This window comes from Lates calcarifer, linkage group LG2, assembly GCF_001640805.2.
Source record: "Lates calcarifer isolate ASB-BC8 linkage group LG2, TLL_Latcal_v3, whole genome shotgun sequence".
Classification (NCBI taxonomy): domain Eukaryota; kingdom Metazoa; phylum Chordata; class Actinopteri; family Centropomidae; genus Lates; species Lates calcarifer.
This window is the reverse complement of record NC_066834.1, coordinates 3,649,827-3,663,545: the sequence shown is the minus strand read 5'-3', so window position 1 is coordinate 3,663,545 and position 13,719 is coordinate 3,649,827. Positions and strand designations below refer to the sequence as shown.

The window sequence follows — 13,719 nt, the reverse complement described above, 5'->3', positions numbered from 1 at the left end:
CTGTGAGTCACTTAATTACATGACTGTTACACCTTATTCAAGCTATTCTTGTAGATTGGGCTTTAAGTGTTGAATTGTGTATTGATTGTTCCTCTTTTTACTTTCTGCAGAATCTTCAGAGGAGGAAGATGCCCCCTCATTTGCCCCGTCCAGCTCTGTTGATGGCAATAACACAGACTCAGAGTTTGAGAAGGGCCTGAAGTTGAAAGGGAAAACCGTAGACCCTCCTAAATCTGCTGTCACACCTGTCAAAGATGAATACGAATTTGATGAGGATGATGAGGAGGAACGCGTCCCTCCTGTGGACGATAAACACCTCTTGAAAAAAGACTTCCGCAAGGACTCCATCAGCAAGGCCAACAGCTTCATCTCCATACCCAAGATGGAGGTCAAAACCTATTCCAAAAGCAACTCGCTCACACCAAAGAAACCTGTCAGACGGATCATCTCTGACAGTAACAGTTCAGATGAGGATGATAGGACGTTGTGTTTCACGCCAGCGCCTACACCACGGCAACAAGCCCAGCAAACAAATACCAAGGCTAGAGACTCTGGCAGCATGAGCTCTAAACAACAGAAAGACAAGAATAAAGTAAAAAAGAAGCGGAAGAAGGAGAGTAAAAATAATGTCAGTAAAGAAGTCAGGTTTGGTAAAGTCAATGACAAATTCTGTACATCTGACTCTGACTGTGGGGATATGGAGAGTGAGGATGACAAGGGCTCAAATAGTATAAAGGACTCTTCTGCAACGAGCCTGAAAGAATCCCCTGGCTTTAACGCATCCTCCTCCTCTTCCCATGGAAACTTGAACTCTCAAAAACAAGCACCGTCATTAGCAGAACAGCATCCAAAGCAGTGGAGGACAGATGGATGGAAGACCGTGTCATCCCCGACATGGTCAGACGTCAGCTCTCTCTCTGGTTCAGTCAGAACAAGACTGTCCAGTGAGTCTGACTACTCCTCTGCCGATTCCAGTGTAGAGTCAATAAAACAAGTTAAGAGGAAAGCACAGGAGAACAAAAAGAAGAATAACAACGTGCACAGTAACGCGGTAGACAAGAAAAATTCTGAGCTCTACAAAACCCCCAATGCAGACAGTGCGGTCTCCAAAACTGATGTGGATGGCAAAGTGCTGAAAAAGCATAAAGTGAAGCACAAGCACAAAAATAAGGAAAAAGACAAGGCTCCCAGTCTAGTGTTAAATCAAGACATGAATGAGAAATTTGTCAAGAGCTATTCTTTTGATTTTGATGATTCAAGGCAGAAGTCTTTAATTGTTGAGTCAGAATCACCAGCTGAGAGCAAAGTCAAGTTGTCCAAACACGAAAAAGACCATTCAAAAAAGGAGGACAGGCTTTCGAAAAGCAAGTCTGAAGATAAGGATTGGTCATCCGGGAAAGACCTGCACAGAACAGCAAAGGAAGAGAAAAATAAGAAAACAAAGGACTCCACCAAGGACAAGACAAATAAGGAAGAGAGGGAGAAGCCTGTAAAATCTGACAAGGATAGAAATGTCAAAGACAAGGAGAAGCCCAAGGAGGATAAACAAAAGGCTCACAAAGAGGAGAAAAAGAAAAAGTCCAAGGAGAAGTCCTCCTCAAAAGCAGACAGGAAAAGTGAGCAGAAAGAGGAAAAGCATCTAAAGGTGGACAAGGAGAAAAACACCAAGGAGGAGAAAGAGAAATGTAAAAAAGACAAAGCACAGAAGGAAGAGTCCGAGTACGAAGGCTATGACGTCAACAACCGTTTCCTTAACCTAGAGGACACAAAGCTCAGTGCCTCAGATGACCATCATGACAGGTGGGGCTCTGAGATGTCCTCTGACTCCTCCCTCTACGGAGATGACAGTTGGGATGCTCCGGTCAAAGAGTACAAGGAGTACAAAGCCAACAATGCTGTCAAACTAATTGTTGAGACTGTTAAGGAGGAGACGAGGAGGAAAGAAAACAAAGTCAAGGACAAGAAATCAGACCACAATGAGAAAAGATCAGAGAAAGAAGCCACATCTCGGAAGAAAGACAAAGACTCCTCTGAAAAGACAAATGAAAAGAAAAAGGATTGGTCAGAAAAACAAAAACTAAACTCGAGTCACTCAGTTGAAAAAGAAAAGAAGCGGAAGGAGTCTACAGAGACGGTCAAAGACAAAAAAGACAAGGATTCCCTGGACAACAGTCGAGACCGTAAAGACTCGTATGAGTCTATGAAGGAAAGAAAGGACATTAAAATCAAACAAGAATCCACAAGAGATGAATATGGCAATGATACTTTCTTCAAAGAAATTGATGCTGGTAAATCTTGTGACATCAGAGAAAGAAACCACTCTGGAAAGGAGAAAGAAAAGAAGGGCGAAGGAACAGAAAAGCGAGAAAAGACAAAAGCAGACAAGCACAAAGAGAAAACAAAAGACAGAGGAGCTGATCAGGAGAAGGAGAAGAGTGAGAAAAGCTCCACAGAAAAATCTGTTAAGGAAAAGGATGCAGACCGGGCCACCAAAGACAAGAAGGAGGGAGCCAAAGACAAACACAAAGAGTCTCATGGCAAGGACAAAGACCGAAAGATGTCTTCAGAACAGATCAAGGACAAGAAAGAAAAGGCCTCTCAAGACAAACACGCTGATAGGGAGAAAGATTTCTTGGAGATAAAGAAAGAGGAAAGAAAACCTGAGAAAGTCCGGGAGAAAACATGGTTCAAGATAGCTGACATATTCACTGATGAAAGTGATGACGATGAGGACAGCTACAATGGCGGCGTACTCGTGTCTGACTCCATCAGAAAAGACTCAACACCTGACCAGGATGAGCTGGATCACTTCCCTTCAGAAAAAATGAGAAAATCTTCAGCAGAGGCTAAACATAACACGGAAAAGGCAAAGGACAAAGACCACAAAGAAAAGAAGAAAGAAAAGGCCACATTTGACACAGGCAAAGAGAGGAAAGGCTCCTTAGAGAAACACAACAAAGACAAGAAAGATTCTGTAGATGCAAAGCATAAGGAGAGGAAAGACAGAATGTCAGTGGACTCAAACCAAGAGAAGAAAAATAAGCAGAAGCTGCTGGACAAAAGGGACACAAGTGAGGAAAAGACAAAGAGCAAATATAAAGACAAACTGGACCATTCTAAAGAAAGGAAACCCTCAAAGGGTAGTGGTGAGAATGAAAAGTCCCTCTTGGAAAAACTGGAGGAAGAAGCTATGAACGACTACAAGGATGACTCCAATGACAAGAACAGTGAAATCTCATCAGATAGTTTCACTGACAGAGGTCATGAGCCAGTCCTCACTAGTTACTATGACTCCATCAGTCTGACTGATGTGTCTGAGGACAGGAGAGACTCCCTGTCCATATCTACGCCCCAAGACAAGTTCAGAGAGAAAGAAAGGCATCGACATTCCTCTTCGTCTTCGTCCAAGAAGAGCCATGACAAGGAGAAAGAAAAAGTAAAGAAAGACAAAGGAGACAAACGTGACAAGACTGAGGAGATCAGAGAGTACAGCCGCAGAGAGAGCCTGCCTTTTGAGAAAGAGCCCATGCCTTTAGAGGCAGACCCTTACACATTCCCATATGGAGCTAAGGGGGACGGCGAGGACGACTTTGAGAAAACATTGGAATTTGAAAAAGAGATGTCCAAAAAGGACAAAGACAAAGCAACTGGTGTCATCAGTGACAGGATGAAGGACAAGAAGAAAAAGGAAAAACATAAGGAAAAAATGAAGGAGGAGAAAAACAAGTACATCGATGGCTTTGGGTCATTTAAACACTCCAAAGAGGATGTGAAGTCAGGGTTGAAAGACAGCCCACAGGTCACTGTTCTGAAAGACAGGTCAAAAGAAGACAGTCCTAAATTTGAGATGAAAAAAGACAGAAATCGGGACACATTGGACAAAGACAACAGAATGGACCACAGTAAATCTAAGGCTAAGGATGAAAATGAAAAGCTCACTCAGTCCAAAGACACAGTACGGAAAGATAGTCGTCCACGTGAAAAACTGTTGGTGGATGGTGATTATCAAATGACGAGTTTTGGTCAGATGTTGAGTCTAAAAGACCAGGAGATTGAAGAGCGCCACAAGAGACACAAAGAGAGGATGAAGCAGATGGAGAAGCTAAGACCCAAGTCAGGGGACCCAAAACTGAAGGACAAAACCAAGTCCACAGAGGAAGTACGGAAAAACCGCAGTGAGCTGTCATCAAAGAAATCCAACAGCCTGGAGTCTGGTCTTAAAGAGAAGAAGCTGAAGGATGTGGGTCTCCCGGCCCAAATGATGTCCCCAGGCAGGAAGTTCCAGCCCTCAGACAGTCAAAACTCAAAGGACTGGCTGGGTGGCCACCAAATGAAGGAGCACCTCCCTGCTTCTCCCAGGCCAGATCAAAACAGGCCAACTGGTGTCCCCACGCCTACATCTGTCATCTCCTGCCCTAGTTTTGAGGAAGTGATGCAGACTCCACGCACCCCATCTTGTAGTGCAGAGGATTACCCTGATATTATGTTGGATGGGCTGGACTGTCAGAATTCATCTGCCATGACTATGTCAATGAACGCCTGCTCCCCATCCTTCTTTGAAAGGTATTTAAAAATGCAAACATACTGCAGCAATACTGTTTTCATCATTTAAATGTATTGCATTCTGCTGAATGTGGGATGTTACCTAATGTCTTGTTTCTCTGTTGTCTACCCAGCAGGTATTCTAACTCCCAGAGTTTCCAGGAAGGCACCTGCCCTACCCCTGCAAAGAACCTCCAGCTGCCACTCGTCAGCCGTTCTGCATCCTCAGACGTCCGCAGGCCTCTGGAGGATGAGTTCAAGGCTGAGGCAGACAAGTTCCTCCGACAGCAGACTGATCCAGAGGCTGACTTTGATCCATCATCCTCCCAAATTCTAGAGGACAACTCAGCAACAGTTGATAGGCTGGAGTGCCTGTCGTCTCCCTACTTCCCCCCATTGGGAATGTTGTCCCCTAGACGGGAGCTAGCCCATCCAACAGCAGATGTGGCAGCACCAGCTCTTGCTGGCACTGAGGGTAATGAACACCTTCCTGAAAGTGTATACAGTTTCTTGCCCAAACCCTCTACACCAGTTCACAGGCCAGATCCCCAGGAGCCCTGCTTCGACATTGCTGCACCACCAACCCCAGCTCCTGCTGCTTTGCCACCCCTGGACATCGATGACATCTCTGAACCTCACCACAGTGAGCCTAACCTGGTCCTCTCAGATCTTCCCTCAGTCACAGAAGAACAGGAACAGGAGGAAGACGACGAAGAGGAGGAGGACGATGAGGAAGAGGGTGATATGGACGAGAGAGTTGATGGAGACCACTGTGCAGTGGAGGAGCCAGAGCAAACAAGGGAGCAGTGCTCCTTCTCCCCTCAAGTTGAGGACCCTCTGAGGAAGAGCTGGCCTGCAGAGTCTCCAGACCAGCAGGATCCAGAAGTCCACCAGCTTTCCCCCACACACACTGCACCCAACCAAGGAGAGAACTGTTTTGATCACAGCATGGGCTGGAACTCTGAAATGGACCTCAAATCTCCCCACAGGACATATGGGGAGATAGAAGCTGCCGTCTCCAAAATAACCAGTCCTTACTCACATTCAGACAGTGATATGCAGCACTTGTCTGGACACCCGTCTGTCACTCCGCCCTATGCTACCTGGAATAGGTGGCATAAAGAGGACCCAGAGGATTTTGATGAGCAGAAGGAAGCTGTGGCTGACATCCCCTCTCCAGAGAGGCGTGACACAGTTATGGACGGGGAGCCCAACTATTTAAACACCTCATCCTCCTCCAATAGGTTGGAGGCTTTCTTCCAGGACTGCAACAAACCTAGCATAGAGGATAGTCACCAGATGGACTCAGAGTCAGCATCTGTAGAACCTGACAACAGGCAGAGCACACACAGCTTCAGTGCTACCACTGATGGCCACATGGCTCCAGCTGTGGCCCCTGAGCCAGTGGTTCCCTGGGCAGACCCGTTCTCGGCTGATGCAGATGAACTGGATGACCTGGGACCATTCTCCTTGCCTGACCTACCACTACCAGATAAATCAGAAGAAGCTGAGCCTCGAGACCCTGAACTAGCTGACCACAACAAAACTGTGTCAGCCCACATCAGACATACTATTACAGACAGAGATGACCCAGATATAATGGAGGTGGACCTTTCAAGCCTAGCTAAGACTTCATGCCCTGCTGGAGACCTGGGTTTGGGAGAACCTACTGGACAAGATTTAGTTGTACCGTCACCACATGCCAACTTCCAGCAAGAGTTGGAGCCTGAGCCTCAAAGTGTGCCAGTCAACAGCTCTCTGTCTCTCACTCAACAACAGGAAAGAAAAGGACCGTATGGTGGACCTGATGAGTTGGATCCCAGTATGCTGTATTCATCTGTGAAATCAGATGCCAGTCAGCAACCTCACATACAGATCCACTCCCTCCCAGAGACATTGCAGTTACCCCTGGATTCAGTGTCTGCTGTTAAGTCAGAGGTGAGACAGGACGAGACGTCTGAGCCTGTAGCAGAGTCTGTGTCATGCAGTCCTCCTCCTCAGCCCCCAGTGGCAGTCACCCTCTCCAGCACAGTGGAACTACCAGACACTCAGGAGACCACATCCAAGCTAACGCCAGTAACCCTGACCACTGTGTCTGCCCCTGTAGATGTCCCCAAGAAGGTGGATGAAATCCCTCAAAGGATGACCCGCAATCGCGCCAAGAACAATCCCTCAGCTGCTGCTGTCCCTCCTACCTCCAGCATAATAACCTCGTCTGCCACTGCCACCCCTGTAACGACCAGTCCAGCAGTGAGCATTAATCCGATTCCTACTAGAACCCCAACGCCCACCTCAGCCTCTTCCTTCTCAGCTCTGAAGAAAGACAAAGAATCTGTGCTTAGTGTCTCCTCTACTGCATCTAATTCAACTTCGGCAGTGTCTGTACCAACTTCTGTGACAACTTCTGCATCAGTGGTTCTCAGTAAGACAACAAAAGGACGCCCTCTCCCTGTGGACGAAGAGGAGTCTCAGACCCAGCACCCGCGGAAGAGGAAATTTCCTCGTTCTGCTGGGCAGCAGGTCCAGGTCCAGCTGGTGAACACAGCAATGCAGCAGACCAGGGAAATGATCCAGCAGACTTTGGCTGTAGTAGTAAATGCCATCAAGCTGGACGATATTGAGCCCTACCACAGTGACCGTTCAAACCCTTACTTTGAGTACCTGCAGATCAGGAAGAAGATTGAGGAAAAGAGGAAGATTCTGTGCTATATTACCCCACAGGCCCCACAGTGTTACGCTGAATATGTGACCTACACCGGCTCCTACCTGCTGGATGGCAAGCCCCTCAGCAAGCTTCACATCCCTGTGGTAAGTTACTGTGTCTTTACTTTATTCACTAATGATAAAGTCAGGGTAGTGTGAGTAGGTTTAAAACTGTTTGAGATAACTGTCTGTTTCTGGTTAACATTTTAAATATTCAGATGTAAAGCATTTCATTTACAAGTGCACAGAAAGAGATTTTTCTTTCCGGACATGATTACTGTATCTTGACCATCTAAATGAAAGTGTTGTATTTGCTTGTCAGATTGCCCCACCTCCATCGCTGTCAGAACCTCTGAAGGAGCTCTTCAGACAACAGGAGGCAGTAAGAGGGAAGCTCAGGTTGCAGCACAGCATAGAACGGGTAAGGGATATACTCTCAGGACAAGTTCATGTTTTCACTTATTGCTCACTCCTGCTTCCTGCATGTGCACAAAGCCTGTTTTTAAACAGCTGACCCAAGACGCATTCCTGTTAACCTCACCAGCCAGCCTGTTTGTCAGCCTGGTGTTCAACTCTATATCTAATGCTAACTTTCTTTTTCTCTTTTGTTTGCTGTTCACAGGAGAAGCTGATTGTTTCATGCGAGCAGGAGGTTTTAAGGGTCCATTGCAGAGCAGCCAGGACAATAGCCAATCAGGCTGTGCCATTCAGTGCCTGCACTATGCTGCTGGACTCTGAAGTATACAATATGCCATCAGAGAGCCAGGTAGGAAATGTGCAAATATACACTTCAAGTCAATTAGAACTGATCTTATGAGAGGCAGACAATTATTACTTAGTCCATTACTTAATCAACATTGCAACTTGGTCTGTGTTCTTAGGGCGATGAGAACAAATCTGTGAGGGATCGCTTCAACGCTCGTCAGTTCATCTCCTGGATCCAGGATGTGGATGATAAATATGACCGCATGAAGGTAATTATCAGTTACTTAACATGTGCTGTGTTGTCTCCAGTCAAGCATTTTGACACCATAATCTTTGTATGTACCGAGAGTGTTTATGCTCTGCTTCTCCTCCACCCAGACGTGTTTGTTGATGCGGCAACAGCACGAGGCAGCAGCCCTCAACGCAGTGCAAAGAATGGAGTGGCAGTTGAAGGTCCAAGAGCTGGACCCAGCGGGGCACAAGTCCCTCTGTGTCAACGAAGTGCCGTCCTTCTACGTGCCAATGGTCGATGTCAATGATGACTTTGTCCTGCTGCCTGCATGACACACCCGTGCTCACAGAACGGGAGCAAACTTCGTCTGAATCACTTCTTCTCAAAGAGACTTCGTTGAACAGAACGAATGGAAAGGGCTAGCAAGTTTGACAGAGGACTTTAGATAGGAAAAAATTATATTCTATAGAAAAAGTAAAGATGAAAAACTTGCTCTCAATTCCCTTCCATGAAGAAGGAAACATGTTTTTACTGGGGGAAAAGAAAATACACAACTTGCACTTTCATCCTCAAAGTTTTTACGCTTTTGTTTGATCAGAGAGTGAGAAGCAGAAACAGTTTTTTGCTTTGAGGCTCTGACATCGGGACACAACTCCTCAGTGCTCAGTTACGGTGAGACCGGGGACAGAGATATATTTTCTGCGTTCGTTTTTGGTCCCTGCTTCAATAGACCCACCACCACCACCTCTGGGAGGAGGTATCAGAGCTCTCCCAGCAGTGTGGTGCCTGTCCTGAGGGAGGACTGAGGAGAAGCCTCCCCTGTTGACCCAGGGCTCCTGGTGGGCCAGGAGAACTAGACCGAGTCCAGCGCTGACCCAGAGGAAGTCAACAGAGTCGTGGTGCATCATGTGGATCTTCAGTGAGTATCTACAGCAAGACCGCTTGGATGGACAGACCAGGAAGCTAGAACCAGCCGCTGATGGTTTTTGGGTATAAGATAAGTACACCCAGAGGATGCCCTCTCGGGTTCACTGCACCGGGGTTAGCGATGTGTGTGCACGTCAGGGCCCAGTGTCTGAGAGGAAGAGACTGACCCTGCAGCCTCTCAGCCTGGCTAAACAGAAGAGGGACAGGCACGGATCGCTGAGGACAGACCGGAGTGTTCCTCAGCTGCCCCGCTTGCTCCAACACAAACACATCAGACCGCCATGGACTGCAAAAACACCACAGGACAACCAGAAGAAACAAACATAAACGAATGTTGAGATTCAAAGAGACTATTGAGAAATTGTGGTTTTTGGCAGGAGGAGAGAAATATTGTTTTTGTCTATTTCTTTACTTGGGCATTTCATTGTTTCTGAGGAAGTGACTTGAAACACTACAGAGCCAATATTAGTTTAATGGAAAAAAAACAAAAGAAAACTGAAAAAAAGTTGTATTCCGTAAATTATGTACAGTTTTTATATTCGTTAACCAATGTATTCTTGCTGCCTTCTAGATAATTTATTTTGCCACACATTACTGCACAGTTGTAAATAACCTATGTACTGTAATATCACTCAGTTAAGTGTAAAGAAAAAACATAAAAGAAATAAAAATTATCTTTTTATGTACAGTTCACTTTTGGGCAGCACTTTCCCCCCTTCATATCCATGGGCCAAAATGTGTACACGATTCTGTCAGTTGAAAGACTCCAGTGCACAGTTGTATGATCCCATCTCTAAGATTCAGTCCATGGTTTGGTAAGGCAACTCACCTGGACATGGATCGCCACAACACACAAATAGCTGACAGAGAACACTTCTGGATTAAACCGGCCTCCCACAGGGCCAACCACCATATAGTCCCTCAGATGTAGCAGAATAATTGTTGAGGATTTATTTAAAGAATAGACAGAGGATTATTATTCATTGCTTTACTACACAATTATATCTGAAAAATTTCGAACCAAGAAAATGCCTTTTTCAGTGAAAAAAAAATGTACTCATTGTTGGGCAAAGTCACATAGATATATATCGGTGGGATGAAAGTGAAGAGAGATGTCATTCACGAGCAAAACCATCATGTTAATGTAGAATGGTTTCAAATTCATTTTCCTTGTTTTTAATTTACAAAAATTGGAGTGAAATCATTTCTGATCATCACAAAACATCATTGTCTAAAACCAACAAGACACGGGTCTTTCAGCATTTCATTACATGTTCTGTTCTCCCAGCTTGTCTGCTTTTCACATTTAAAAGACTAAAAAGTTGTTAACAGCCTCTGAAAGGTTTCACTCCACACTGACTTTTAATGTTGTTTTGTCAGTTTGTCTGCCCCCTTGTTCTATATTGGAGAGCAGCTTATTTTCTTGGTGCTGTTCCAACTTTACTCACTGGGTGGCGCCATTGCTCAGTGTCAGAAAACTCAAGAACTTTATTTGGCTTTGCATGAGACCTGTGGCCTTTCACTTGAATAGGTGTTTTTAACTATATTAAAATTTTATTACAGTCCATAGGGAGTTTAATTCCCTCTGTTTGGTAGTCGGTGAAATCATAATAGGCTCAAAAAAAAACCTCCAGTCCAATCAGCCATCTGATTTTTATCAACGTTTAATCTGTAAGGGGTTTGGCTTGTGTTGTCAGGGATTATAAATGTTAGGTTACTTCCTCATATTACTCTGTCGTGTGGTGGCATTTGCCACAGTCATGTTCTTGTGTCAGGCCCAAGCAGACCGTTAACGAGACTTAAAATCTTCTCAGAATGAACCAAAAAGTGAACAGACATTAACATAAACAGTGAAGGGGAAAGAAATAGCTTAATGCTGAACAGACCGATTTTTTTTTTTTTTTTTTTTATTGTCCTCAGTTTAAAAATCCCATTGAAATGTTGATTTGTGATGACTTGTATTGATTCTCTATTTTTAGTGGGGTCTTGGTTTTGAAAAGCTTTCCTGACCTACCACATAGGCTGCCTGTCTGTGTGTGAGAGCTGCTCATGTATCCTGATGGCAATATTATCTGAAACTTTTTAAGTTATTTACACACTGTCAGTCAGCATAGCTGTGTATGGTATGTCTAGTCAAGTGCAATGGTTGTTGCTATTACACTGTGCAGACAAGGTGGCTAGATGTATAGTCCTGGATATTTTTGAGAGATACACACATCCTGGTTGGTATACATATACGTAACATTTGGATACAAATAGCCAGACGTTTTGGTTTTTAAACCCCTGTTTGTCTTGATTTTGTTTTCATTTTGTTGTTGGTTTCTTACAGTTTTTGGGAAGAGGGGTAATGGGTGTCTTTTGTTCACAGAATCCTTGTGTGTGTTTTTTAGCTCAGTGTATGTAGTTTTGAATGTTGTTGTGTTTATCTTAGGGGGTTTTTTGTTCCTAATTAAAGCATAAACACCAGTGGCATGTCAATCACGTTGCTTATCGAGCAGAATGTATACCGTTACTATGCCCTGACCCGACAACACCCTCTCACTATTGTTTACAAGACATCAAGTGTGTTTCCGTTTTCACGTGTCACCTTTTTTTAACGGTTTAAGCCCTGCCTTTGTTTTTACTTCTTTAATGAGTCATTTATTTGAACCACAAAGGCTTGAAATGGTGATGGTTGACACAACTGACAGGCATTTTCTTCCCCCCTTCCCCCCGGTTCTGCGGTACACCGCTGCACAGAGCAATAGATTAAACACATCCATCCGTGTTGATTCTCCAGTGTGAATATTCAACTAACTAAAGGAGTGACTGACTTCTTGATAAATTGAACACAGACACAAACACACATCAGTCCTCAGATGCACAGTAGAGCACTTGCCCGTGGTGATACAGATGCTAGCCTGACACCACCTCAGTCAGCAACATATTACCTCTACTCTCCTCACATTCACTCATAATGTTTATTTTAGATTTGTTATTTGTTGTTTTTTTTCTTACTGGACATAAATATACATAATTGCTATTTTTTCATCATATAGAATCACGATTTCAAGCCTTTTTTCTAGTTTTCTTTTGTTTTTTTTTTTTTGGTTTTTTGTTTGTTTTTTGTTTATTTTTTTAATTAAAACCCAGACTGTAGCTGTTTCTTTGTTCCTTTTTTTAGAATGGAAAATGACTAATAAAAAGCATGGAGAACTACTCTTTAAATGGTGAGAAATAACCTATTTATTATCTTTTTGTTTTTTCTGACACCTGTGGTATGTTTTGAGTTGAAGTTGGTCTCCGCTGTGTAAATTTTCCTCCTTGTAATGCGTGAAAGAGACATACTGTACATAGCTCTGTAAATAAAACCTCCCAGGACGTTTTGCACCCTCCTCTTTGTACTAGTCTGAAAAATTGCGTAGAATGTGGGGTTCTAACAGCAACGAGCTGCGTGCGCTCGCTGCAGGTGATTATGATGTAACAATGTAACATTTTTTTATTTGTACAATGTAGTTTATTTGTGTACATATTGTTGGAGCAGCTAAGGGGAGGGGGGCGGGGTATACGAGGGGGTTGTTGATGCTATCGTCAGTGCTGTAACAGAAATCCAGTACTTTCACCTCTAGCTGTTGTTGATTTCCTGCAAAAAAATAAAGAAAAAAAAGACATAAAAAAATAAAAATGGCGAGAACCTGAAAATGAGGATGGATGGGAAAAAAAGACTAAAACTGAAAAGTAAAAATTCTAAATTGTTATTTTCTACAGTTGCATGTACAGAGAGCGCGAGAACTGCTGTTGTTCCTCAGAGATTATGTTCGTTAATAAAATTTTGAAATATTACCAGCCGTCCTCTGCTTCTTGGTTTTTGTGTTTGCGGAGTCCATGTCACAATGTGTAAAAGCTGTATTGTATGAAAGATACACCCAAAATACAAAAATGTGTCTTTAAGGAATGGAGATACATTTAATATAGTGTCCAAACAAATGTTTATGTTGGTCTTGTTTGGTCCAAAAGACAAGCTTCTGTTGATAGCAGGCTGGAGTAACCATGTCAGAAATCTGAAGTGTGAGCAAAAGATGTTACACAATCTGAATGTTTGAAATGCCTTTCCCGACATGGCTGCCATACTTGGTACATGTAGTAATCCTATAGCCTGGAAGAGTTCAGTCACTCAACCTGAATGTCTCTGAATGTGCCTCACATGTCTATCATGTCATCACCAACAGAGTGGGATTATGGATAAGATCAATTTTCGGAAGACACCATATTTCACACGAGAACGTTTTTTTCTGGTTATAGACAGGGTGGGACGACACCTCCTGCTTGTGATTGTCAGCAAAATGCAACCAGGTATCTTAACTTATGTGACTATGTTTGAGCAGCTAACTGTTTCATGAGGGAACATCAGGTTCATAAGGTAAGGATTAGGATAACAGTCGATATTTAAATCACTGAACCATAGTAATGTTGCCTAAAACACATATTCACTCTATATTTCATTTTTGTTTTGTTCTGTTTACAGTTGTGGATGCAAACATGAAGCACAGTGAGAACAGAGTACGAGAAGCTGATGGGTCTCGAGCATGAGGGCTTCTCCTGTATGGAACGTGGTCTTGAGCCTCACCTGA

The 13,719-nt window shown here is 43.9% G+C and overlaps 1 protein-coding gene across 2 annotated transcripts in view; it reads left to right on the top strand.

The window, feature by feature from the left end:
- ankrd11 (ankyrin repeat domain 11) overlaps positions 1-12,931 on the top strand; it is a 91,251-nt gene extending 78,320 nt beyond the window's left edge. Inside the window, exons 9-14 of one of the 2 annotated variants that reach the window (XM_018683149.2) lie at positions 111-4,563; positions 4,680-7,350; positions 7,568-7,666; positions 7,868-8,011; positions 8,127-8,219; positions 8,329-12,931. In XM_018683149.2, coding sequence (XP_018538665.1) covers positions 111-4,563; positions 4,680-7,350; positions 7,568-7,666; positions 7,868-8,011; positions 8,127-8,219; positions 8,329-8,514 — 7,646 coding nt within the window. In that variant the 3' untranslated portion in view covers positions 8,515-12,931. Of the gene's footprint in view, positions 1-110; positions 4,564-4,676; positions 7,351-7,567; positions 7,667-7,867; positions 8,012-8,126; positions 8,220-8,328 lie in introns of both variants that reach the window. The other variant, XM_018683147.2, reaches the window with a different exon arrangement.
- The last annotated feature ends 788 nt before the right edge of the window (positions 12,932-13,719 follow it).